Genomic DNA, 27335 nt, shown 5'->3' on the forward strand with positions numbered 1-27335 from the left:
CAGTCAGACAGACAGTCAGACAGACAGACAGTCAGACAGACAGTCAGACAGTCAGTCAGACAGACAGACAGTCAAACAGTCAGACAGACAGCAGCGGCACTTCCTGCCACAGGAATTCTTTTTCATATCGATTCAACACTTAACTGTTTCCTCAGCCATATGGGCTTTAAAGACGTCCTAAAGTGGTTGTCAGTGGCAGCCCTGCCCTATGCGGAACTAAATCAAACACACACACACACACACACACACACACTCCTAATGACGCCCCTTTTTTGGGGGGGGGGGGGGGGGGGGCGACCATTACAAGGACTCTCAGTATGAAGCTGTTCTGGCAGGACTTCTCTGACCGTTGGCCAAACCAGAGTTCATAACATTAGCTTAATGAATGTGTGCAACATTTTTATTTATTATATTTATTTATTTTTTCAAACTTCTTAAAAGCTTCACTATTATTTTAAACGTGATTACTGCGGGGGTGACCCTGCTCTCTTCTGTCCAAGGTTTATTTATTGTATCCATTCTCTCTCGTTACAAATAGGTTCCAAAGTTGACCAATCACAGCCCTTCTTTCTCCAATTTGTCAGAGAATATTTTCTGGCAGAGTCGACATGTTGCTTCCACAGAATCATCCCGCTTCAACTCGATTTGAGTGTATTTCTCAGGGTTTTTTTATTCTATTTTTTTTCTAATTAATTAATTCAGTTCCGGTCTGTTTTATATACAGTTTATATATATATGTAGATACGTATATATTGTAAAACTTCATTTGTTGTGAACAAACAGGGATCTAATCGTGTGTTTTGGCCCTTTGTCTACATCTAGTGGACAAAGCTGCAAAGCACGTTACTTGTCTCCACCCTCTCTCTTATGATTGGATGACTTGTCTGATGACGTAGAGCGACTTCCTGTTTTGTAACGCACATGTAAGTGTTATCAAACCCGACGTTCTCTTTTAAATCCGCTACATTTACGAGTGGAAGTTTTTCGTCCGGGTTAATATTCTTTAAGTTAATTTTTTTTAAAACGCGTTTTACTTTCTGTGAGACTCTACGTGACGTAGGACCAGGTAATGTAGTCGATGTGTGTTACCTTCGCTCGGTGTCTTTTAAAAAGGCTCTGCATCGAACTGTTGGTCAAACACAGAAGCCGTGTGTTGTAGTTGTTGTTGTAGTTGTTGTTATAGTTGTTGTTGCAGTTGTAGCTGTATTTGTAGTTGTTGTAGTTATAGTTGTTGTTGTTGTTGTTGTAGTTGTTGTTGTAGTAGTTGTTGTTGTTATAGTTGTTGTTGTAGTTGTTGTTATATTTGGTGTAGTAGTTCTTGTTGTTGTTGCTATAACAGAACATACAGTACAGTAAACCGACGGTCCTTGTGTCCACAGGGTCATGACTCACAACTGTATCCACTGGTTTCGTAAGGGACTCAGGCTGCATGACAACCCAGCTCTGGTGTCTGCTCTCAGGGACTGTAAAGATCTGTACCCCGTGTTCGTCCTGGACCCACATCTCTACAACAGTGACCACATGGGCATCAACCGCTGGAGGTTCCTGGTTGGATGTCTTCATGACCTGGACTGCAGCCTGAGGAAACTGAAATCCAGGTAGAAACACTGCACAGAAACGTCCATATTAGATATTGACAACAGCTGTTTCAGACAGTAGATTATTGTGTTTCATAATATTATGTTGATGTAAAATATATCCAGTGGAACTCTACCTTACTGATGAAAAAACAACTCCACTCCACCATGAAACAGTGCTTTATTGGTTTTCTGCTTCAATGTGAAACTTCAGACGTGACAACCGTCACGTGCGTCTCCATCTTATTTCCGCAGACTTTTTGTACTCCGAGGCCACCCAGAGGATGTGTTTCCTGAACTGTTCAAAAAGTGGGACGTGACCAAGTTGACGTACGAGTACGACACGGAGCCCTACAGCCTGAGCCGCGACGGGAAAGTGACAGAACTGGCCGAACGCCACGGAGTGGAAGTGGTTTACAAAATCTCACACACGCTGTACGACATGGACAGGTACGTGTGCACACCTGTGCTGTACTGACCGCTGCACTCACCCCATCCGTGTGGTAAGAGTGATTCACGTGGTGTCTGCAGGGTTATTGAAGAAAACAACGGGAAGGCTCCGCTCACCTACAACCGAATGCAGGCCATATTGAAAAGTCTGGGACCCCCAAAGAAACCAGTTCCTGCCCCGACCCTGGAAGACATGAACGGTGATGAAGAGCCAGAACTCAAATGATTTTAACATGTTATTAATCATTCAAGTCATTCAAACTGATCTGAGTTTATTAGGTTATTAGGTTAGATAATATAAGTTAGTTATAGTTAAGTTAACTTTAACCACAGATGTCAACACAAGCATCAACCTTGAATTCAGTGTCTCTATGGTCACAGAGATAAAGACGCCTTACACAGAAAACCATGAAGAGGAATATGGGATTCCACCACTAGGGGAGCTCTGCGAGGACACTGCAGCACCTGGTGAAGAGAAGTTTCCAGGAGGAGAAGAGGAGGCTCTGAGGAGACTGGATGAACACATGAAACGAACAGTACGTCATCATTCCTTCTCTTGTCACGTGACGTGTCACGTCTCAGAGACGTGTTCTGTCAAACTATGCCACCTGTCTTTGTCTTGTCTTGTTTCAGGCGTGGGTGTGTAAGTTTGTCCTTCTCTTGTCACGTGACGTGTCATGTCTCAGAGACGCGTTCTGTCAAACAACGCCACCTGTCTTTGTCTTGTGTTGTTTCAGGCGTGGGTGTGTAAGTTTGAGAAACCCCAGACGTCACCCAACTCTCTGAGCCCCAGCACCACGGTCCTCAGCCCCTACGTCACCTTTGGCTGCTTGTCCGCACGGACCTTCTGGTGGAGGCTGGCGGGGGGCTACCAGGGGGTCAGTGTCGCTCCTCAGTCACTGCACATGTTTCATTAATTAGACTCCATGACAACCACACATTTCATATAATAATATATATTAGTCCATAATTAACTGAGAACATTTTCAGCCTTCTGTCTACAAGTCAGTTCTCTGGACCTCAGATGTCATCTTCAAATGTTACCAGTAGGGGTCGCATGTAAATCAAATCACATATATGTTCAGCAGCATCATAGAATCAACATTTTATAATCATACAAATGAAAATGAAATAAAAGTTAAAGGCAGTGGTTAAAGAAAATGTTTCCTGATCATAGAGTTCTCTCATTGTTCACGACTTCCTTTTACAGATAACGGCTACTTCCAGAAATAGTTTTGTTATTTTTTTAAGTAACATAATTATTTTGTAATCATTTTAATCATTGTTCCACTTGTTTTCCTGCAGAACAAACACTCCAGTCCTCCAGTTTCCCTTCATGGTCAGTTGCTGTGGAGAGAGTTCTACTACGCTGCCAGTGTGGGGATCCCAAACTTCAACAAGATGGTGGGCAACCCTGTCTGTACCCAGGTGGACTGGGACTCTAACCCTGAACTCCTAGCTGCCTGGAGAGAGGTACTTACTCTGAAATAAAATCAGGTCTTGGCAAAAATAATTTTTAATAAAAAAACCCCTATAAATCATATCAGTCAGACGGTGGATTTTTACCCTACAGTTATGTAGGAAGGTGTTTGTTTTAAGATGTTTAATCTTTTACAAACTTTGCGAGTGTGTTTTTTTTTGCTGTGTTTTTTCCTTCAGGCTCGAACTGGTTTCCCTTTTATTGATGCCATCATGACTCAGCTGAGACAGGAGGGCTGGATCCATCACCTGGCCAGACATGCTGTGGCCTGTTTCCTCACCAGAGGAGACCTGTGGATCAACTGGGAGGAAGGACAAAAGGTGACTTTCTTTTTTTTAATTTTTTTTTTGCAGAAAAATGAGTTCTTGGCAAAAAAAGATTTTTATGTTTCAAACCATATCTGATCAGTTGATCACAACAACTCATTCATTCTCATTAAACTCATTCTGCTGATCTCTGGTTTTCCTACCTGTTCCTACACGTCTTATCACTTACATTTAAAGTAACAGATTTTTTTTTCCCTCCATTCCTTGTTTACGCAGGTGTTCGAGAAGCTTCTGTTGGACGGAGACTGGGCTCTGAATGCTGGGAACTGGCTGTGGCTCTCGGCCAGTGCCTTTTTCCACCAGTTCTTCAGGGTTTACTCTCCTGTGGCCTTTGGCAAAAAGACGGACAAAAATGGAGACTACATCAAGTAGGACGTGTTGACGCGGCTGAGCTGATGCACCACAGAAACACAGAAGGCCTCGCTGACCTGCCTCTCTCTCCACAGGAAGTACCTCCCTCTGCTGAAGAAGTTAATACATCTACGAGCCGTGGAAAGCTCCTTGCAGCGTCCAGCAGGCAGCAGGATGCATTGTGGGTAAGGACTATCCACAGCCTATCGTGAAGCATGAAGAAATCCACAAGAAGAACATCCAGAGGATGAAGCTGGCCTATGCCAAGAGGTCGTCGGACGCCGCCGTGTCGCCCAACAAAAAACAAGGTATGACAGAGAATATCAGGTTGAATTTGTTTATATTTCAGTGTTTACTTTGGAAAAAACAGTTCAACGTTTTCTATCATTTTTGTCTTTTCCTCACAGGTCTGAAACGTAAGGCCTCATCAGTCGCCGACCTGCTGCAGAGCAAAGGCAAGAAAAAGTAACGACACAAACACTGTAGTTCACTCTGCTACAGTCGTAATAACTGTCAACAGTACAGCGTCACCTAAAATGTTTGTTTTCTATTTGAATCCTTATTTTTTCATGTTACAAGGATTGGGCTGTAGTTCATATCTCCCAGGTCAAAGGTCAAATAAATATACAAACTGTCATTAAATGTATGTGAAATACTTTTTTTGTATCACTATGTGCTTTTTGGACTGATGTCCGATGATGTGAGTTTTTTATGTGTTTTTTCAATTAAAAAGTACTCCGAGACTTTTTTGTCTGGTTTGTACCTAAAGGGACAGAGACAAAATGTTTCTGGTCTCAGCTGAAACTTTCAGGTGTATTTTTTTTTTCCCGTCTCCCTTTATTAGGCTGAGTAGGTTTGGGCACAGATATTAGAATCAAACCTTTTCTGTTTTTATTTTCTTAATTTCTGAAGAATTTCGACAAAACCCAGTTATGGTATATATTTACATTCGTCCACTAGAGGCCACTAAAAGTCAGTCACACAACATTTTTCATTCATCTTTTTTATGAACGAGCTCCTAGGGCTGATACCATCTTTGGCCACAGGGTGGAGTGCTGGTTGTGTCTGATCCTCAGTGTTTACTGACGGTCTTTCTCTGTGAGCGTTTTTAAAAACTATTTTTGGGCTGTTGTTAACTTAAAACTTTTAGTTGTTTTTTTTTATCATATTTCTGGGGAAATGTTTATTTTTCTTGTCTAGCATGTTTGTTGTTTTGCTTATTTTGAGAAACAAAAGTAATCAATATATGAACAATGACATTCTTTGAAACAGAACCCAGGTTCTATGTTCTTACTTTATTCATTGAATGTTTTTTTAATCTCTCACTTATTTGCTCGGTTTATTTGTCTTGAGATAAAACGACTTAAATCTTTTTTATCCAGAATTTTATCAACCAATAAAAATAGAGTCTGAGAAAAACCAGCTCTGACCCAGAACAATACACAGCAGGTGATGTTCATGAAGAGCAGAGTTAGCTGTTAGTGTTAGCTGTGCTGCTACACGTGAAGACATGGAGGCTTTATGTGTGTGTGTGTGTGTGTGTGGTGGGGGGGGCACAGCTGTTCTTGGAGGCCAGCTCGTCTCCTGTTTCTTCTTCCTTGGACTTGTCCCTGGTGTGAATATCCAGAAGATGATGTCACGGCCTCAGCCGCGGAGCAGACGGCCGTACAAAGACGGGCTCAGTTTCCACAGAGACTTGATGTCAAACATCAACATAATCCACTGCCCCCCCGACCCCCCCTGTGTGTATAGGTATGGGTGGCTTTAAAGGGGGGGTTACTCTTGTCCCTCAGCCGTTCTCAGTTGAACCACAGACCGTCTGTACTGACACAAGGACACTGTTTTATTTTACCTTAACGCCCCCCACCTGCTCAGGCAGGTATTACAATCCTGGGTCCATTCGATGTTAAATTCCCGTGATCGACAGAACAATTATAAATGATTGCTGTGACCCCGTCTGTCCACCGGCTCTGACCCACGTCTACGTCAGTTTGTCAACACCTCAGCGTTCACACCGTCCTGGATCTGGTTTCTATAATATCCCATTCAGTCCAGAACAGCGTGTTCCCGTGCAGCTGGTGCTGAATGAAGCTTTAATCGTCGTGATTTATACGAGCGCCTGCTTCACGACCAGCAACGTCTGAAAGTTGATTTTCACTTTTATAAATTTTAAAACCACTAAATATTTTAGAACTGCTGCATGTTCGCCTCAGAGGAAAAAAAGATGAAGTCACCAAAAGTTACAGAAGATTTACCGTCTACAGTAGAAAGACTCTAACGTTGAACTTGATTCTGTGGAAAACTGTAGGACTTAGCACCAACTACAGGCCAGTGGAGGGGATTACAATGACCATGGTGATCCTGATCTGAACCAGAACCTGTGGTAATGAACTTCAGTCTCATTAGAACTAGTCCTTGACACAGTTAAGAACTGGAGCTGGTACCAACACTGTTGTTGATGGTACCAGACCAGGAACCAGCGTCAGTACAAACACAAAAAATTAAACTTTAGATTTTGCCTGATTACATTTGCAGCAGCAGCAGCAGCAGCTGATGTGACAGAGGTGAGACAGGAGGTGAGCTTGTCTCTGTGGACGTTAACTTCAGACGTGTTAGTCACTTCACGGTTTATACAGCGGCTAAACATAGCCGAGCATGAGGCAACGAGAACGCAATGATAAAATCATTCCCCCACAGACTGCATTTGAATTCAGGTTTGGTGAGGGTTTGTTCACACACTGACGTGGTCGTTTATTAATAGGCCGGGGCAGGATATTATGACGAGCGGGATCGGAACACAACAAGACCAAAACAAGACGGGAAACCGTTGGCCGTCCGATTGGATGTCATAAAAGTACCAGGAAATAAAGATATTCCTTCGATCCCTCTGAGGTTCAGACCTCGTCCCAGTCTTTACAGCCGCATCACTTTACATTTCTCACATAGTTTCATATCTTTGTTTTGGGATTTTGGAAAACCCTGAGCTGCAGCCAGGAGTTTTCCCATATTAGAAAGGATTCCCAGTATCACTGAGTGTCTGCCAGTCGTGTCAGCCGTGGTGGTGGTGGTGGTGTTTCCACATCACTGTGGGCTTTGATCTGTCCCCACACACCCATCTGGAATATCTGAGACCACGCTGAGGCAACCGTGATATCCTGCTGCCTTACAGGGAACTGGCAGCCAATCACAGCTCCGGGCCGACCTGCTCTGTCACCGTGTTGTTGACGGTGTGTTGGACGTTAATATCTGTCTGTGAGAATATTCATGTTTCTGGTATCAGTGGAAGCTGAAGTGAAATTCCTGGTTTGATCGCGGCTGTCAGGTCCAGACGACGTATCGCTGAGCTGACAGGAAACATGGAACGTTTGGGAATTACAGGCCGTGATGAATGGATGGAGGCAGAGTTGAACAGATGTCAGAGGAGCAGGTTTTTATTATGACAGGCTGCGGTGATGACACCAGGGCTAATGGACGTCCACATATTTAACCTTGGTTTGGTTTGGAGTGTTCACTCAGTCCAGTCCATGGAACTGGAACTCCAGATGAAGTAGATGCACAAGGAGAAACAGCTGACCACCCGTGTGTGTGTGTGTGTGTGTGTGTGTGCCAGCATTCCTGTGTACAGATAAGAGCCCACTGCTCTTTGGCAGTCAGTGGGCTCTGCCCATATAAGGCTGTTCTATTCCTATTACTGTTCCTCTGGGGATGAACAATGAACTGCAATTGTCATCAGAACAATACGTCCTGAAGAGACAGTGAAGAGCCTCGGTTTCTATGAACCACAAGAGAGACAGTGAAGGAAGAGCCTCGGTTTCTATGAACCACAAAATCACAGATCAGACCTAATAATAAAAATAATAATTTTTTTTAAAAATGCTATAAAATGTCACCTGATTTTCTCAATTTTATCATGTTGTCATATGAGTAAAAAAAATGGTAAACAATACAATTATTGGATTACATTTTTTTTATTATTAGATATAAAACAGCCATAGTGGTGTGTGGACTGTAGACTGTCAACAGTCTGTAGACTGTCAACTGTCTGTAGACTGTCAACAGTCTGAGGAGGGACCAGTGTGATACTAGCTGATGAATAAACCTTGATGTTTTGTTTCTTATTCCTTTTCTCCAACATCTGGAATGACCTCCTGTAAAGTCCTGAAATGACGTACGTTCGTTTGCTGGTTTCATCTTACCGTCCTATTACAATGGTCCAAAGTTTTGGAAAGTCTGATGAGCTCCGGTGCCTATTTGCAGGCCAACTATAAATAGTGCGAAGGCTTACGCCTGCTCCTGTTTGATTGGAAATCTCCGTGGCTGAAGTCAGTGCTGCAGGGTTTCTGTCCAGGAGGGAACGCCGAGAGAAGGTTTCCTTCTGACTTTGTTATATTTCAGTTTCCTTTTACATTTATTGACTTTTCTCACCTTTTTATTTTGTACCACTTTCAGAGAGCCCATAGAAGAGAAACATTTTTTTTCTTTGGGAATCCTGGATGGACAATGGGTTCACGGAGGATCACAACTCGCTCTGCCTCATGGAACGGCAGGATGGACAACGGACACAGCAACGGGAACGGCCGCCCCGCCGCCTGCAGCTACATCTCTAATGTCAGGCCAGAGACCAGGTAGAGTTCAACCACTGACTTTGACCAGTTTGAATTCTAACACAGCACTTCTCTGAACCTGGGGTGAAAATGACTGGTCTGTTGTGTTGTTGTCTGTTGCCATGGTCACCACAGTTTAAATAAACTGCCAATTACAGACATCGTGTCAGTCATCTCAGCACCGTGGGCCCATTCTAAACCAAATGATACGTTAACAACATGGAAACATGTGTTTATTTCTAAACTGTTTACGATGATTTTGTTTTTTAAGCGTAATCAATACATTTAATTATTTTGGGCAGTGACATTTATATTTCCTCAAACAGTGAGCTGACCCTTCAGTGAAGGGATGTCAGCACCAGTCATGGATCAGCTGATCTGAATGTGCTGTGACCACTGCAGTTACAGCTGGTTCATCCACACGACATCTTCATTCTTTATTGTGATCCACTGTGATGTGTGTGTGTGACGCGTCGTCCGGACTTCTGCACGCTACACTGACCAGCAGCTGAAACTATTCTATTTTTAGTAATGCAATCAATTTGGTTGAATAATTTCATCTGAACTGACGGGAACTTCGATGGACGTCACTGCGAGACTAATTATAGAAATTTAAATTTTTCTTTTACTATAAAAAATGTTTTTTTCTAACTTGAACTTTTTGATGATGGTTTTATAAATTCCACTTTAAAATGATTTCCAGAACATTGTGGTTGTCTCTGCCGTCCTTGTACAGGAGCACGTTCTGCAGCGTCATGGCTCAGTTGACTGAAGAAACGCAGCCGTCTTTTGAAACAACCCTGAAGTCGAGAGCCGTGTCAGAGAACTGCAACGTGAAGTTCTCGTGCGTGGTCACAGGTAAAACGACCGACTCTGTCAAAGTCACTGATCTGAACATTTACATACACAGAAAAAATAAAGATGACCAACTGTCCACAGGGACAGGGATAGTTATTAACCACAGATTGTAAATGGAAAATAATGCGTTAAGAAATGCAATTTAAAAATACCTGCCGGGGGTTTTGCACCGGCAACCACTTGCAGAACTTTATCATTTATATTTTTAAACAAAAGGTTCATGTGTTCATATAAATTTAATGACTTTACGTTTTCTTAAATCCGTCTATAATTAACTTAAATTAAATTAAAAACATAAACGCTCCTGAAAAGTTTTCTTAAATCCATCTATAATTAACAAATTAAAAACATAAACGCTCCTGAAAATGTTTATGAATCAACATTTAGTCCAGAAATATTCTCCTTTTTCTCTCTGTTTTCATCAGGACACCCCGTCCCTCAAGTCACCTGGTACAAGGACGATGTCCAGATGGACAGATACTGTGGACTTCCTAAATATGAAATATTCCGGAACGGGCAGAGCCACACCCTGCACATCTACAAGTATGTCTGACCTCGACGCCCCAGGTTGGCTCTGCTGAGGTCACTGGGGTCAACTGTGTTTCTGTTGTTTTGTAGTTGCACCGTGGAAGACGCAGCCATCTACCAGGCCTCAGCCATCAACACCAAAGGTATCGTGTCCTGCTCCGGTGTTCTGGAGGTGGGGGAAATGAACGAGTTCAAGATCCATCAACGTTACTTTGCCAAGCTGAAACAGAAGGCCCAGCAGAGATGTAAAGAAGTCGAAGGCAAAGAAAACCAGGAGCTGCTGCGAACCATCAGTCCAGACCGGACACAGAGGAAACGCCGCTCTACGATGGAGGGTCTTCTCAGCAGCCCGGGGTCACAGGAGGAGGTCAGGGAGGAGAGCCTTCGATCTTTGGCTGTGAAGAGTGAGAGCGACGTCAGGTTACAGCCGGCCGCCACCGAGGGCACTGATGAGCAGAAACCTGTCATGAACGGACAAGACATGAATGAAAGTGGAAACAAGGGAGGGTCGTTCATTCATGACGCCGCTCAGAAAATGTTCTCTTCACTCCAACCTAAAATTCCCTTCGTCAAGAAGAAGATTAAGATTTCTAACAAAGCCATGTTTTCCAAACCAGAACCACAGAATGAGAAGACGACTGAGGAAAAACAGCCCAAAGATGGACCTCCTGCTGCACGGTCCTACAAACATCGTGTTAAAACGACTGAGACGTCAGACGTCAAGATGGAAGTAGAGCAGATTCCTGGTCCACGGACTGTGGGAACACGTGTGAGAACACAACAGAAGACGGCGGCATCTGACGTCACTGTACCAACACCTGTGGAGAGGCGTCCGAAGGATGAACGTGCACGTGTTGTGTCTCCAAAAACTGCTGCTGCTGCTGCCTCTAAACCTCAGGGTGTGTCAGGAGCTAAAGAAGAACCGGCTAAAAGGCTCGAAGCTAAGGTTGGACCTAAAGGACCAGGAGAACACTGGACAAAGAAACAACATTCTGTCTCCGACCTTAACGCCCCGTCATCACGGCCACCGAGACACACTCTATCAAAACAGAAAAGTTTGAGAGAGGATGTTACGGACAAAGACGTAAAGAGTGCAGTCATGGATGTTGAAGTGAAGACAGAAACCTCCGCTGGTGGATCGTTACAGAGCAGGAACCACAGGTCAGAGGACGGACACAGCGAAGGTGAGACTTCATCTGAGCAGACCAGAGATCAGCTGACGGAGACGCAGCCCGTCCCGTCCAGCGAGGTGAGTGAACACTTTCAGATGAGCTCATGGTGTGTTGTGCTGCCAACACCGGCCTCGTCAGCAACACAAGCAGCCTGCGGCTATTTATAGCAATTTATTTAAGCAGGCTGTGCTGTGTGAGAAAAATGAAATGACGGAGGCCGGGACCCATGAAAAAGACGGTTGATGGATGTTGACGGACGGTTGACGGACGGGTGACGGACGGTTGACGGACGGTTGATGGATTCAACAGAAACTAGTCTGTGTTTCAGAAAACCAGGAAAACACAGGAAACAGGAAACTGATTTGAAGTTGACAGGATGTAGTTGTAGCGTTGTAATCATGAAGCTCCTCCCACAACAACCAAAGGACCAATGAGTTTTTACCTACTACAGTATGATGTATAGTTTGACACCTGACTATAGACTTACAATTCTACCTAGTTGTAACGAGTCAACTTTTCCATTCAAACTATTTTAAAGTCAGTCTAGATTTTCGACTCCAACCAGAACCAACCAGAGGATTAATCCATAATCCAGATTATGTGACTATGAAGTGATTGTTATAATGATGTGACAGCTTTGTTTCCCTCTGTTTGAACTAATTGCTCGACTCATTATCACGTCGTCATTATGCTAATGTTCAGATAATACGTCACATGGTCGTCATTTATTTAACTTTAATCCAAGAGCGTAATTATTGTCAAAGAAGAGACAAGCAGCCGTCGTTTTAAATGATTAGAAATTAAATGAATGTTGTTGACGGAACAGAAGAGAATTAACTTCAAACTGTAACCTTGGATCACGTGTTGAACTGGAGGACTGGTGCTGTCTGTCAGTGACCCCGTCTCCAGCTGCAGGTCTGGACACTGTGACCTCAGACACTGACACACTGCGTTGGTTGCAAGTACCTCTTAACATTTTTGACATTCCATCGTGGTTAGACTCAGATGTAAATTATAAACCGTGAAGAGAGAAAGAAGGAAAACTAAATCTGAATCTGTTTCCTTTGACAAATCCCTCCAAACCGTTTGACAGCTGTCATATTTCTGTCCTCCGACTTAAAATGTTTCATTTTTTCCTGCCATTTGTTGCCAGTTGCCCTGTTGCTGTTTGCTGTTGTTACCCATGTTCTGCATAGTTAGGGATAAAAGACAAAGCTTTTACAACTTCTGTCCTGTCCCTTGGTCACACAGACAAAGACGAATGATGCAGCTGTCGACCTGGACTTTCCCTCCAGCACATCTGAGTCCAACACTCTTCAAACCAAAAAGACTGAACCAGAAACGTGCAGAGACAACACGCAGCGCCCGTCTTCACGCCGTGGCGTTCCACCAGCGATTATCACCGCGACAGAGGACAAAAAAGATGGTTCCTGGAAAACAGATGAAAGTGGCACAGCCTTGTTTACAAACACACAGACGTCAGAGCTTGGAGGTCTTGGAGGTCTTGGAGGTCTTGGAGGTCTTGGAGGTCTTCTGGACACAAACCTGGAATCAGATGTTCCACCACCTGCAGAGAAAAGTCAAAGAGATTCAGTGGAAAGTTCTAATCAAGGCACAAAAATGCAAGTTGATGAGAAGGAAGAGAGTACGTTCCTGTTATCAGGAACGGCTAAAGCTGAGGCTCCCAACCAAGAGGTTGAAATGGAGACAGAAACTGCTGCTGAAGAGGTGGATGATCAAGTCAAGACTACCGTTGGTAAGAACACAGACATGGACGCCGAAGCTTCTTGTAATGAGAAGAACGTGAAGTTGTCTAAAAAGGCTGAAGACGGTCCTTTTAAAACACAGATTCTGGAGGCAAACGTTTCAGACACAACCAAAACCTCACCAGAGCAAACTGGAGATTTGATAGAAATTCCAAAACCTGTTTCAAAAGTCATATCCGTTGCTGAACTTCTAAGATCACAAATAAAAGCACTGGAGCTCACGTTAGCAAAGTCAGCCCCCGCCCCACCGGAGGCGTGTCAGGGGTCGAGAACTGATGACGGGAAGAACGACCTGAAGACGTCAACGCCTGAGAGAACCATCAATGACGAAGCTCCTCCCACTAACATAAAGGCCACACTAATGGAGGTCTATCATCTCATCAATAAGGATCCGGTCCTGAGTCAGACTTTACTCCGTGTCCCTGATCTACTGACACCAGTTGTTAAAGAGACCACAGACACTGGTCAGGACTCTGGAACATTACCTCTGGTTCCCTCTGAGATCCGTCCTGCTGTGGTAGTCAACGGGATTGACCAACCTGTGTTTCCTCCCACCACCTGTAAGAACGTCCTGGTCCAGGAAATTCTACCCGTTTCAGACCTGCCAGAAATCAGTCCAAAATCTGGAGATTTAATAAAAGTCAGTGTTGAGGAGTTAGATGGGACGAAGCAGCCTCAGCACGAACCTTCACCTGGTCCTTCACCTAGTCCTTCACATCAACCTTCACCTCGTCCTTCACACGAACCTTCACACGAACCTTCACCTGGTCCTTCACATCAACCTTCACACGAATCTTCACCTGGTCCTTCACATGAATCTTCAAATGAACTTTCACCTGGTTCTTCACATGAATCTTCACCTGGTCCTTCACATCAACCTTCACATGAACTTTCACCTGGTCCTTCACATGAACCTTCAAATGAACTTTCACCTGGTTCTTCACATGAACCTTCACCTGGTCCTTCACATCAACCTTCACCTGGTCCTTCTCATGAACTTTCACAAGTTAAAAAAGAGGATGAAATTCAAACGTTTACTCCAGAAATTATATCTAATGACAAAGCCAATTCCGATCTGGATCTCCACGAGGTGGAAGAACCTGGTAGAAAGACAGTTCCTCTGACGATGGAGCTGAAGCTTTCACCTCCGAGTGTCTCCAGTTCAGATCTGCAGCAGAATCAGAATCCTTCTCAGCCAGACAGCATCAGTCTGGTGGAGCTGTCCGTCGGTCCGACTCCTGAGGCCAGTCCACTGTTGAAAAAAAGAAACTGTGTTTCACCTCTTCCCTCTGCTACTCCTCAAGAGCTAGCCTCCGGCGCTCGTCGCAAAATCCTAACCTGTAAGACCAAAAGTGAGGACGTCACAGAGGCACCAGCTCCTGTTGAAAACCAGGATCAGAAAAAAGAGCTTCCTGTCCAGAGCAGCAGGCTCTCCGTCAGTCCTAACGTGACTCCCTCAACGTCGCCCAGTCTGGCTCGGAGGTCGGCTCTGCTGCAGCCTCCTGCAGGCAGAGCTTCTCCAGTTGAAAAGCGCTCTCCTCTTCTGAACAGGAGGAAGACGACGCTGGAGACGCCAAACCAGGAGTCCACCGAGAAGACGCTCAACCTGCAAACTGAAGAAAAGCCTCCGGAGAAGACCAGAAATGACCCATTCAAAGGTAAACTGTCCAATCACTGTGTCGTAGGGATTCCACTGTCTGTTCACACACTGCTGAGAGACCACATTATTACTCACAGGTAAAAACTGGTTTGAAACATAAATATGCACCAGCTTCTATCAGTCTTTCCGTTTCATCAAGATACAGGAAAGAACTTTGTGTTTTTATCAGTTTATTTGTCACATTTAGGAATGTTACGTCGTCTGGATTCATCTGAGATCATTGTGATTAATCTACCTGGGGTTAATCAGATTAAAAAATCATTAATTTGACAGTCATAAAAACTACAGTTACTGTATATATGAATAGTTTTATTATAGTTATTTTCCTGCTGTTTGTTATTGCTTTCAATTTGTATGACAGAAAATGAACTTTTTGCACCTTTTTTGATTTTCTTAAACATCATCTTTACGATACGTCACGTTATCTTTAACTCTTTGACTTTTTACCTGTGAACTGTGTTTCTCTCACGCAGCTCCTCAGGTTATTCGCAAAATCAGGGGTGAATCCTTCGGCGATGCCTCAGGACACCTGAAACTCTGGTGTCAGTTCTTCAATGTTCTGAGTGACTCCGTGATCAAATGGTACAAAAACGAAGAGGAAATCACTCGGGTCAAAAGAACGTGAGTGATTCATTCATCTGCTAAATAGAAGTTGAGATTTTAATTCAACATGTTTCTTTAAAATGATTTAAACGGTAACTGTCCCTCTCTCAGTGCAGGGGACGAGACACCCGTCAATCTGGCTGTTGTTCAAGCGTCGTCCAGAGACACTGGTGTTTACGGATGTGTCATCACCAACGAATACGGCACGGACGCCACAGACACCTTACTGAGTGCAGACAGTATGTACAGCCACGGCCAACAATCTTTTTGTTGAAATCATTATAATAAATAAATACATTTTTTTTTTGTTGTTTTTTTTTCCACGGCCAACAATCTTTTTGTTGAAGTCATTATAATAAATAAATACATTTGTTCTTTTGTTGTTTTTTTTTCTCCAAGTCTTGGCAGGAATGTCCCTGCGAGAGGACATTGGAGGTATGATGACGTTTCACTGAGTTTTGAGGCTGACAAAGTCGTAAAGCGACATAAGTAACGTCTCTTGTTTCCTGGTTTTTCACAGTTGGAGAAGAAATTGAAATGATGCCCCTAATGTTCAACAAAGGTGTTGCAGACTGTGGCGTGTGGGGCAACAAATTTTTTGGTCGTATCATGATTCAAGAATCACATATCGGCGATGGCTGCTCTCACAAAGTCTGGAGGGCAAAGGTCATTTATGGCCTGGAGCCCGTGTTTGAGTCTGGCCACACGTGTATTATCAAAGTTCGCAACCCCATCACGTACGGAGGCAAAGGAGAAGGTGGCCTCGTGGAAAGAAACCTGGACATCATCAAACAGGTAAAAAGACGACCGTAACTTTTCCCATTCATCATGGTTCAAATCTGCACCTTAACGACCAGAATTATAAATGATCTAATTTGTAAAACTACCAGACAGCGACTTCTTTTCTTTCTAGATTGTTCACACTACGTATTGGCAGCTGTGACTACGCTGTATCATTAGCCGCAGGACGTTATCTCCCAGAATTCCTTCTTAGTAAACTAATCCGCCCTAAATGATGAAAACATTTCTCCTCAAAAGCGTTCTACAGCTACAGGAAGGAGAGACGGTTTTCACATTTGTTTTTTTTTGCATTTGGATCAATATAGTAAAATAACGGTACAGAGACTGGGGTTGAAGCACGGAGACTCTCTCTGTTTATTATGTTGCCGTTTGAAACGGACACCTCAGCGCCCGCTGTCATCACGTTCTGCTGTGGAGTTTGGCGGCGACTGCAGGGTTTATTGGCCCGAGGCCTCGGGAGTCTCACGGCAGCTCTTTATGTCTGTTTCTCCTGCCAAGACACAGTATAGCCAGTGTGTCGTACAGTACAGTATGTTGGATTTGGCAGCCTCTAGTGGTGAAGGTACATGATGAATATCCTACACATTAGTATTATTATTATTATTATTATTATTACTCCCTAAGGAGAACATATAATAGCCTCCAGCCAAATGCAAATTTGAGCTCTGCAAATTCTGACTTGAGACCAAAAAGATATTAAGTCACCTGATTAATTTTACTACTGGTCTCTCAAGGGGGTTATTCATTTAAATGTAGTCTTATAACATTGTCATTATGGCTTAGTTATTAATTGAAAAAAAAAATGTTGACCAATAAACCAAACCAGTGCATTTTTATTTTTGTGGCTTGTCTTTTTCCTCTCCACAGGACTGTAGAGTTCAGAATCTGGCTCGTGAATATTGTAAAATATTCTCCGCCGAGGCGAGAGCTATAGAAAACTTTGGCCCCACCCTGGAGTGAGTGTGAATAATTTCAAGGACATAAATGATTCCCATTAAGTCGCCATAAGATAAGATGATCCTGATCACCTGATCGTTCCACAGCGTGCTGCCGGTTTACATGATCTACAGACCAGCCAACACCGTGCCCTACGCCACAGTGGAGGCAGACCTGGCAGGAGTCTATCAGAAATACTGTGACCTGGGTCAGGCTGGCAGGACACATGTGAGGACCGGCTCTGTGGTGGAGCAGAAATGTTGTGCCCTGCAGCACTGGATCTATCAGTGGACCAGTGGGAATCTGCTCCTCACTCGCCTCGAAGGTAATCTGACCCCTGATATCAAGGCAGTAACGAACCACGATTCTGTGTCGCCTAAAATGTGGAGTTTTAAAAAGTCATTTTTTAAAAACAAGGAGCGGCCTCCTTCATGTTACATCCTACATGAGAACAAGTGGTGAACGTTCTGCTGAGTTTCAGGGAACTGTTATTAATCCTCTCATCAAAAGTCTGTTGTACTTAAAATAACTGAAATGTAAGAAGAGTCAGTTTTTGCCAGTAGGTCGTTGACGTGAATCACCTCAGAAACCTGACAACAGATGCACACAGCGCTGAGAGGTGGTAAAAAAAAAAAAGATTCACTCATAAAAAACTGCTATAAAAATGAGCAGCGACTGAAACATAAGGATGTAGGTGTCGTTTTGTCACAAAATTACACACATACACTAGAGCACAAAACACCTCAACACCAAAACAGAACCCGATATATACTGAAATGGACGTTTGATTAAAAACAAATACAAACAAAAAAACCCAAAGATTTCAAATCTCTTCATTCTAACTGAAGTAGTTCTAGAAGGTTCTGGTTCGTTGCTGCCTTGGAAATAATCCAAATTTTCTTGAGTGTAAAGAGAAGTGTTGTGTGTTCTGTACTTAAGTGGATAAGACCTGGAGACTCAGCAGGTCTGTAAAAGGTCAGTCTTCAGGGTCAGAATTTATGATCGGTCACTTGAGACAAAACCTTCGTGTTTCCAAACAGTCACACTACTAAAATAAAAAAAAGACTGAATTTGAATTTATTTTGTTTTGCAGGCGTTGACACGAAGATAACAAATGTTGGGCTGTCAGTGAAAACCACAGGGTCAGTAACAACTGTGAATGTGCTGTTTTTGTTAACACACGGTAAACGTCAGATTTGAACGTCCGTGACTTCAGTGTTGATTTTGTTGTGTTTGACTGCAGGCATCACTGTGTGTCTGCTGAAGGGAACCCCAAGGTTTTTGAGCACTTTGTCTCCCAGCACCAGTGTAACTATTTCTGTGGTCTCCTTGGCCTGAGGTCTCTAAAGGTCACGGAATCTTTATTGACGCCATCGAAGCAAAAGGTTTCCAAGAGTCCATTACTTCAACGCAAGATGGCTGCTGGCTCCTCCAGCCCTCAGATGGGTCGGAAAGCTGCTGGCAGTCCCCGAGTGCCAAGAAAGTCTGACCCAGAAGGCAGCAGAACCCCTCCTAAAGAAAAGGCCTCTGAACAGACTTAAGATCCTATAACACAAACTAAAAAAAAAAAAAGATGAATTTAATTTAACTTCCATTCCTCGCCATCTTCAGTTATCGTGGTCTGATCCCTTTAGATGTATTCATTCACTGTGTTTTTCACTAGTTACAATAAAAATAATTGGCATTCTATAAACTAAATTACGCAAATCCATATTATATTTTTACGTTAGTATGGATGTTTTATTTAAGTATTATGTGATTCTTTAAATTAAATTGTTGGTTCAAGCTTGAAGAGTCTGAGGCCGATGTGTTTGTACATTTTGTTGAGTAGATTGATTTAAAGTAAATGGTAATGTTTTAAATTAAACCTGGAATGTAAGTAGTACAAGAAAAAAGTTTACAAAAAAAAAACACAGTGGAAATGGAATGAGTCTGCTTTTTAATCTTGTAATAAAAATGTTCTCATGCAGTTCATGGTCTCCTCCTATCACAGAGCACATCAACAGACACTGAGGCTAAAAGCAGAAATATTATTTAAGTTCCTCAGTTATCAGCTTGACAAGAAAAAAAAATCATGTCACACTGTTTGTAGATCAGTAGATACGTAGACTGAGTAACGACTTCTGCTGCGTTGCTTCACGTTTGCACCTTCTACAGAAACTGTGAATGTCATTTCCTTTTCAAACTGTAAAAACACAACTTGAAGTTTTTAACATGTTCAGAGTTCAGCCCGTCTTCTTGGCTTCTTTGCTGTTGTTTTCTGAACCGTGCTGGTTGATCATTTTAAATATACGTAGAGCTGTGATGGACGTGGGTCATTTAATGAACAGATGATTGTGGAATTAGCTTGAAGTCCACTGTGAAAGTAAGACTGAACAGATTCATCACATTCTGTGTTTTACTCAACATCGATGTTTTATATTAGGGAAAAGAAAGAGGTCATAAAACTCATCAGTCGTCCTTCTGAAGGTCAGAGAAACAAGTGCACCAGATTTAGAAGGCTATTAAATATGGCTAATAAAAAAAGGCTAAAATAAATCAAGGCTTAAGGCCGTTAAATATTCTGTGACATGGACAACAGCACCAACACTGGGGGCAATACTGCTGTGTGTGTGTGTGTGTGTGTGTGTGTGTGTAGATGACTACAGCTGCATCAGGATGATCGTTTTTGAATGCTGCTCATTAGTGAGTCATGTGTTATGTAAAAGTTGTTGTCCAATCCTCGTGTGTCAACAGTTCAAGTCACGATCAACGACACGATTCATTTATCACTTCCATCAGTCGACTGTGATCGTGGCAGGAAGGATTTCTGATCTGTGTTCTGAGGAAACAGGAATGAGACACTACTCCCACCTACTGACGAAACTTTGAACCATCAATAATGGCATCTGTCAATACAGCAAACATTATTTTTACATTTATCATCAAATGATTTTAATATTTATTCTTTTGATCAGTGTAGCGTGGTATTCACTTTGTCATAATTATAACACGCCGGTCTTTCAGGAGACCAAAACCAGTTCATAACATCCAGGAGTGGATATTCTGTAATTCCGATGATTCCCCTGAGACATTTAAATGGAACTGGTGAGTGAATCAGGGAAATGACAGAGAAAAGATGCAGTGACACAGCTCTTCATGCTGCACTGAGTATCTGTGTAATAATGAGCAGCGGGTAAATTCCACATTAATACTCATGATAAGACTGCAGACATTTTGCATGTACATTTTCACACATCACATCATGTCACTTATTAGGACCATGTTGAGCTAATGTGAATGTGAATGAGTCTCTAATATTGGAGCTGGAGGACATGAACCACATTAGCAGTTTGACGTTGGGAGTCAGAGTCAATACGCAGCAATGTTTGAGAGAAACATCAGGCGTGTTTGTTGTAGATTCAAACATCAGCCGTGCAGGGGAAGGATATAAAATGAATGTTTAGTCAGTGAGTATTTTATTGAATCTATGGAGCAAAAGATTTAGGAAAAATGAAACAGTGACTCAAACGGACAGATCTAAAAACAACACTGTCTGTGATCCTGTGATTCTGGTGGTGATTATTGAAAATCACACATTTGAAATGTTCCATTACATAAAAACAACCTCTTCCAGTGAACAGCATTGTTAAGAATGAGTACCATCCATCATCATCATCATCATCATCATCATCATCATCATCATCATCATCATCATCATCATCATCATCATCATCACAGTGGCTGCTGCACTGCTGTAACACTGGTCATTTCAGTCTGACCATTACAAGAGGTGGAAATAAAACTGGTCATTTCAGTCATTCTGACCATTACAGGAGGTGGAAATAAAAGTGTTGAAGCCGAACAGATAAACAACATTTAAAAACACAATCTTTTTGTCTGTTCTTCAGAGATCAACACATAAATCTGTTTTTTCTTTCATGCAGATTGCGACTGTGTGAACATACGTATCCATAAATATAACGATGAGTGATATTCTAGTCTCAAAGGAACAAGAGAGAAAAAACAAATCATGTTAGAGATAATGTATGAAAACCAAACTATAACAGATAACTGGATTCTGCAGTGTGTGAGAACTGGACAGCTGCTGTTGTAACACAGGCCTGTGTAACACATGTGTATTTACCCAGGGCCGTATCAGAGAAAGAAAATTAAAAGAAAGAAATATCAAATTTGACCATCAAAGATGTCTCTATAGTTCTAAAAAATATTGGCGTTTGCATGAATTGTTTAAACTTGTTTAGTAGTTGATCTACTGTAGCTACTGTAGTCTGAGTCTGCACGGGGTACAGCATGTAAATTACCAGGTCTGAAATCGTCCCACGAGCCTCAGATTGTAAAACATCTGTACTAACCACTGAGGTACAGCAACTCTTTGTTTACCAAAATAAAAAACCCTTCAGATTTGTCAGTTGTTTACATGTTTGTTGGATTATCACGGGAGAGAACGATTGTTTGTCTGAATTTCTGGCCTGTTCTGTGTTGCACTGTGTCCTGTTGACAGCTGTGATCTATTCCAGCCGATGGTGTGGATGTTATGACGATTGGTAAAAGAAAAAGAAAAAGAAAAAAAATCCACACAGAAACATTCGACCATCTTCAAAAACAACAACAATAAAAAACTAAATACAAAAAAAATCCGATAAGTCCGTGAGAATTGCAATTGATGATGAACAAACAATGTAATTTTGAAAAAAAAAAACCCAAAAAACTCTCCGTTGAGTGACGTTCTTTGTACAATCCTGAAGCGACACCTCAGCGCTCTCGTCTCTGCTCTCTCAGTGTGGGCGGGACTTCCGGTTGAGCGCACCCGGAAAGATTCGGATGGTGATCGTGCATCCATCCATATGCTCGTTACTTTGAACGTTTTCATGTGATTTTGGGCGACTTTTCTACTCCGTATTTTTCACCATGCTCTCGTTAGACTTCCTCGACGATGTTCGTCGCATGAATAAGCGGCAGGTAAGTTTGTGGACCGATCTCTCGCTGAAAACCACTGCATTGGTCACAAAGCTCACAGCTAACGGGAAGTAGCCACCGAGCGCTGTTTAAACGCTGCACAATCTGTATGCAACGGTGGCGAGCGACTAATCAAACACTGTAAACGTTCGGGTCGGATTTTTACTGCGATAACATGGACAAATGCAGCTTTAATAACCTGATTTTTCGTCATTTTAATGACATTGTGGTGTGAGCTAAGTTCTAATGCCAGATGTGCACATTATTCCAGTCTGTCTCGTATGTAACACACACACACACACACACATATCAAGCTGTTTCTATGCTCGTACAGAACAGATAATATTTTTCTAACATCAGTTCAAACCTGTCCGTTTGTCTTGCAGCTATATTACCAGTTGTTGAACTTTGGTATGATAGTTTCCTCAGCTCTGATGATCTGGAAAGGACTGATGGTCGTCACTGGCAGTGAGAGTCCTATTGTTGTTGTTCTCAGGTAACTTTGTGTTATTTTGTGTGTATTATTTACCTATTTATGTACATTATTTTGATGCATACTCTCATTAAACTCCATGAACAGCTAATGATTGTCATATATTTCCAGGGAGGATCGTCTCAGATGTGACACACATGTACTGTACTGTATTTTAAACTTGAGTGTTTATCAAAAGTATTGTTACCGTTTTTGTATTGTTGCATTTCTTGTCTACACATTTGTCATGAAGTAACATTTGACGTCTGACGTCACTTTTGGTATTTTAAAAAACAAAGCAGTTTGATTTTTAATTTACCTATGGTTGCTGTTTAGTGGAGAGAACCATTTATATACAGAAGCATTTTAGAAAAACTGGAAAAACAAGTTAAATTTAGAATCAGATGCCAATCAGATAGTTACTTTTTAAAATGTAGAAGTTTTCTCCCGTTGGTAAAAGTTTTTATAAAGTCTGATTCTGTTGTCTTGGTTGTTGACTATCTTCCACTCTTTTTTTGCTTCTCTTTCTGCTTCTTGTTTTCAATAATACCAGGAACTTATTTTGCACGATGCATTTAGTAATTGTATTACCTGACAGGATTAGGCCTTAAATTAGACAGTAATGTGTTTAAAACACTAAGCAATACTAAGTTGTTTCTTGCATTTATTTCCAGTGGTAGTATGGAGCCAGCATTCCACAGAGGAGATCTGCTGTTTCTGACCAATCGAGTTGAAGATCCCATCAGAGTCGGAGAGATAGTCGTCTTCAGGATAGAAGGCAGAGAGATTCCAATCGTACATAGAGTTCTCAAGATCCATGAAAAGTACGAGCCCTTGTTTTGTTATTCTAAAGTCTAAAGTTTCAGTTTCAAATATCCATTCAAACTTTATATACTGTATAGAGTAAATGTAAAACAGTCCAAAGAACCGTTTGTCATTTGGAATGATCAGAAATATTATACAATGGGTCGAGAGTCATTCAGATCATTTGTTTACAGGGAAAATGGAGACATTAAGTTTCTGACCAAAGGAGACAACAACGCCGTTGACGACAGAGGGCTGTACAAGCAGGGTCAACACTGGCTGGAGAAGAAGGATGTAGTAGGACGGGCTCGAGGGTAAGTTACCTTACTGTGTATTTGATCTCACCAGGTAACGTCACAGTTAGGACCACACTTACATGCACTTTATTCAGAGGCGTCTTTAAAGTGTTCACGCTGCAGAAATGGCTGTAATTAAATGTTGGGGTTTTTTTGTAAGGACACATTTGACAAGGTCACCTTCAAAAAAACTGCAGTTTAATTTCCACCGTCTTCACTGATGAAAGTATTACGGTTGGTTTATGTTTCACTAGGTAATTTAAAATGAAGGAGCTCATCGTCTTAGTCTGTACTTGTCCCTCTGTCTGAGAAGGACATGGAGGACACGGAGGACAATGAGCACTTAGCTTTAAGGATGTTACGCCAAAGATTCAAAGTACTTTGTTTGAGAGAAATGTAGAATACTTTTGGAGTGATTGTATTTTAACTCATGTAAGTGCTCGATGTTTTTAACTAGCATTTGTTTCTAGTTAAAAATTCAAGCAAAGAGCTTCATCATACAACACCACAGTGTTGAGGTTTGAAATGTCCTTAAATGTTTTTAATCCTGATCACAACAACAACAGCAGGGATTACAGACCAGGCTGTTGTGGTCATGTCATGTCTTGCTGCAGCTGCTGCCGTCGTATCCCATCAGTTACACTCTGAATATCTGTCACCCTCAGGTTTGTGCCATACATTGGGATTGTGACCATTCTCATGAACGACTACCCCAAGTTCAAAGTGAGTGTTTAACTCTTCACTGCTGCTCAGAGTCGTTTGTCTGTTTGAGTTCACGTTGGGATTTCTCACCTCCGCTGTGTGTGTGTGTCCACAGTATGCTGTTCTCATCTTGTTGGGTCTCTTCGTGTTAGTCCACCGAGAGTGAGGCCCCCTGACCTTCAAGGACTCAAGGATATGGAACATCCTGAAACCTCAGTTTCAAAACTTTCAGAAACAGAATTTAGTTAAACTTTTGTCATATCCAACAAGCTTTTTTGTACCATTTGTTTGGACATTTTGTAAAAATGTGGATAGGGTGTTTACATTGAAAAAATAAATAAAAAATTCAAGCTTTAAAATATTTTTGTGACAAACAGAGTTAAGATTTAGTTAGAGGTCACAGAAAATGTAAAAAAAAATGCATTCTTAAAAATAAGTTAAGTCTTGTTTTTTTTTCTTTCTGTTGATCCATTGTGTTTAGAAACGTATGTGAAGTATTTTATGAGAACTGAATTTGAATGGTATTAAATATGATAACTGGTTGCCATCCACCATGACTTCTTTTCTTTTCTTGTCTCTGTTTCTCCTGTTCAATGATGCAGTAAATATGGAACATGTTGCTAAAATATGGAAATGTTTTTGTTTTTTATATAAAATATTTTGTGTCAAATAATTTAGTGACAGAAATGATTTTGTTGTATTTCTGAATACCTTTGTTGCATGAATATATAGTTCAGTATGAGATTCTTATTGTGAATTGACATCATTCAACAAGTATATTTAAACTGTTCCTTTATTTATTAGACTGTATTGTAGAAGACATTATTATCTATGAAAGTGAAGGTAAATACAGAAGCTGAAATCAATCTGACTCTAATGGATGGTGCACAAAAGAGCTGACGTAGAAGGTGCAGGTGTGAGAGTCAGACTTTAATATCACTGCTTTGAGGATTGTTTGTAGAGCCAATTATTTTGTTACGTTTACTCAAAAAAGAAATTAAAAAACAACCCTCATCCATGTGAGTAGATCTGGGCTCAGGCTGTTTTTGGTTCTGTTATTGTCTGGGGGCATTAACCTCGTCACCGCCCTGTGTTTACGTGGTCTGAACCCACTTGAATGTTCCTGCAATCAGGGTGTATTCTACTGAAGCTGTTCAACAACTGCATGTAACCACACATTAGAGTAATCGTGAACCCATCGCAGTTCTCCACCTTCGACCAGCATTGATTGATTGTGCTGGGCCACCATTTTATTAGACCTCAAAGACCTGAGCTTTTCTTTAACCAACAAACTGTTAATCACAGAGCACTTAACGGATCAATTCCCAAACCTGGATGGGCTGTAGCTCATCATACTGACATGTATGCAGATTGTTTCATTGATGTGGTTTTGACAGTACGGTACACGCTGCAGCTGCCACTGAGCCACTGTGTCCTCTGCTCTCTGCTCCTTAGATTAGCAGTGAGAACCAGCAGGTTCTTGTCCTTTGAGGACTGATGGTGATCACAGCAGCAAGCTGCAACTGGCCAAATGTCACCCTGCTCATTGTGAGGGGCCGGTATCTCTGGGCAGGAAGGGGGAGGAGGTGCGGGGGGGTAAACGTCTGAGTGTGTTTCACTGACAGGGGAAATCCCTATTATTATTTTAGTATTTGTATTATTATTGTTATAAATAAACCTCCGTTTCTATTATAAATGAATAAAGTTTAATTATCTGAACATTTTCTAAAATTATCTTATTTTAACTTTGAAACTAATTTTCTAAGCATACAGGTTTTTATGAACGTTTTGTTTAGATATATATATATGTATCTATATATATATATATATGTATATATATACATATATATATATATCCCTATATCCATAAATAAGAATTGTGTAATTATAAGCCCGGTAAAAGCCAACACAAACTAATGGTGTGAGTTTATATTGAATATTGAGAATGGAGTGTAATGTGGGAAGAAACGGGACATATAGGTGAATAAAAGTTACTCTTCATGTAATATTAAAAGCACAGATTAATGTTTAAATAGTCAATCGTCAAGACAACTTGTCTTCTACATGCGTTCCATGACAAATACTTCTGTGCGTAAAAGACGCAGTGTCAGGGAGGCTGATCTCAGTTCAGATCAATGGCTGATTTGTATTCACAGTGTAGATAAATGACGGGAGTCCTCCCTCCCTCTCTCCCTCCCTCTCTCCCTCCCCGGTCAGAAAAAGCCTATATAACGACAATGAGGGAGGGAGCAGCTGAAGACCGGCAGCAGACACTCGGAGGTTCGATTCCCGGGGGACAGTACACTGGGCACTAACATGGCTAACCTTCGCCAATGCGGCGTTTTCACTTCACTGCTGTTGATTTCTTTGCTTTCTTTGCACGATGCCGTCAGACTGGACTTGACCGAGTTAAGGAATAAAGTTGCCAAGATCAAAGTGAACCCGAGAGGCAGTCTGTGGGCCACAGGTGAGAACAACTTCAACAACAACAACAACTGCACCACATTCCACCACGGAGTGTGCGCTTATTGTGTGTTTCCTGTTTTGTTAGGTCACTTCATGGGGAAAAAGAGTCTGATGGATGAGCCTGCGGTGCCACTCAAGCAGAAAACGAAGCTGGTTGATCCTCTGGAAGACGATCTCCCCGAGGAGGAGCGCAGCGCTTTTCTCCAACAGTTGCGGGTGGCGTTGAGGGCGCGGTTGGACACACAGGACTGCCGCTCCAGTATTCAGGTGAGGGATTACAAGATTCTCCACCTTAAAACAAACAAACAAACAAACAAAAAAACATTAAAGTGAGGACATAGACATAGATCGTAACACTGTGTTTAACGTGAGGACATAGACATAGATCGTAACACTGTGTTGTTTCCTGACTGTTTCACAGGAGCTGGAGTTGTTGATGAAGATTCTAGAACGCTTCAAAGCAGACAGAGATGCAGAAGGTAAAAGTCTGGAACACATGGACACATGAGTGGACACATGAGTGG

General features: G+C 42.0%; 4 protein-coding genes across 4 annotated transcripts; all 4 read left to right on the forward strand.

Moving 5' to 3' along the window:
- The first annotated feature begins 872 nt into the window (after positions 1–872).
- On the forward strand, positions 873–4920 carry LOC103379381 (cryptochrome-1-like). The gene is given in 12 exon segments (XM_025055827.1): positions 873–923; positions 1380–1598; positions 1833–2027; positions 2109–2227; positions 2409–2563; positions 2765–2905; positions 3333–3500; positions 3687–3827; positions 4050–4201; positions 4280–4306; positions 4308–4492; positions 4592–4920. Coding segments are annotated over 12 exon segments (1566 nt in total). The 5' UTR covers positions 873–921; the 3' UTR covers positions 4654–4920.
- Positions 4921–8230: 3310 nt separating this feature from the next.
- Positions 8231–18684, forward strand: alpk3b (alpha-kinase 3b). Its single transcript, XM_008310929.3, has 14 exons — positions 8231–8551; positions 8634–8809; positions 9525–9646; positions 10072–10189; positions 10265–11423; positions 12598–14770; positions 15246–15393; positions 15487–15614; positions 15775–15810; positions 15896–16170; positions 17044–17132; positions 17220–17437; positions 18206–18254; positions 18356–18684. The coding sequence occupies exons 2-14, from the start codon at positions 8685–8687 to the stop codon at positions 18651–18653; spliced, it is 4938 nt and encodes a 1645-aa protein (XP_008309151.1). The 5' UTR covers positions 8231–8551; positions 8634–8684; the 3' UTR covers positions 18654–18684.
- A 3194-nt stretch (positions 18685–21878) lies between these two features.
- sec11a (SEC11 homolog A, signal peptidase complex subunit) lies at positions 21879–24902 on the forward strand. Its single transcript, XM_008310919.3, has 6 exons — positions 21879–22074; positions 22458–22567; positions 23218–23367; positions 23542–23661; positions 24309–24366; positions 24461–24902. Exons 1-6 carry the CDS (start codon positions 22024–22026, stop codon positions 24509–24511), a joined length of 540 nt encoding a protein of 179 aa, XP_008309141.1. The 5' UTR covers positions 21879–22023; the 3' UTR covers positions 24512–24902.
- Positions 24903–26321: 1419 nt separating this feature from the next.
- nmbb (neuromedin Bb) lies at positions 26322–27335 on the forward strand. Its single transcript, XM_008310930.2, has 3 exons — positions 26322–26812; positions 26897–27078; positions 27233–27335. The coding sequence occupies exons 1-3, from the start codon at positions 26662–26664 to the stop codon at positions 27317–27319; spliced, it is 420 nt and encodes a 139-aa protein (XP_008309152.1). The 5' UTR covers positions 26322–26661; the 3' UTR covers positions 27320–27335.

The sequence above is a fragment of the Cynoglossus semilaevis genome, chromosome 5 (assembly GCF_000523025.1).
Source record: "Cynoglossus semilaevis isolate Cse_v1.0 chromosome 5, Cse_v1.0, whole genome shotgun sequence".
Lineage (NCBI taxonomy): Eukaryota > Metazoa > Chordata > Actinopteri > Pleuronectiformes > Cynoglossidae > Cynoglossus > Cynoglossus semilaevis.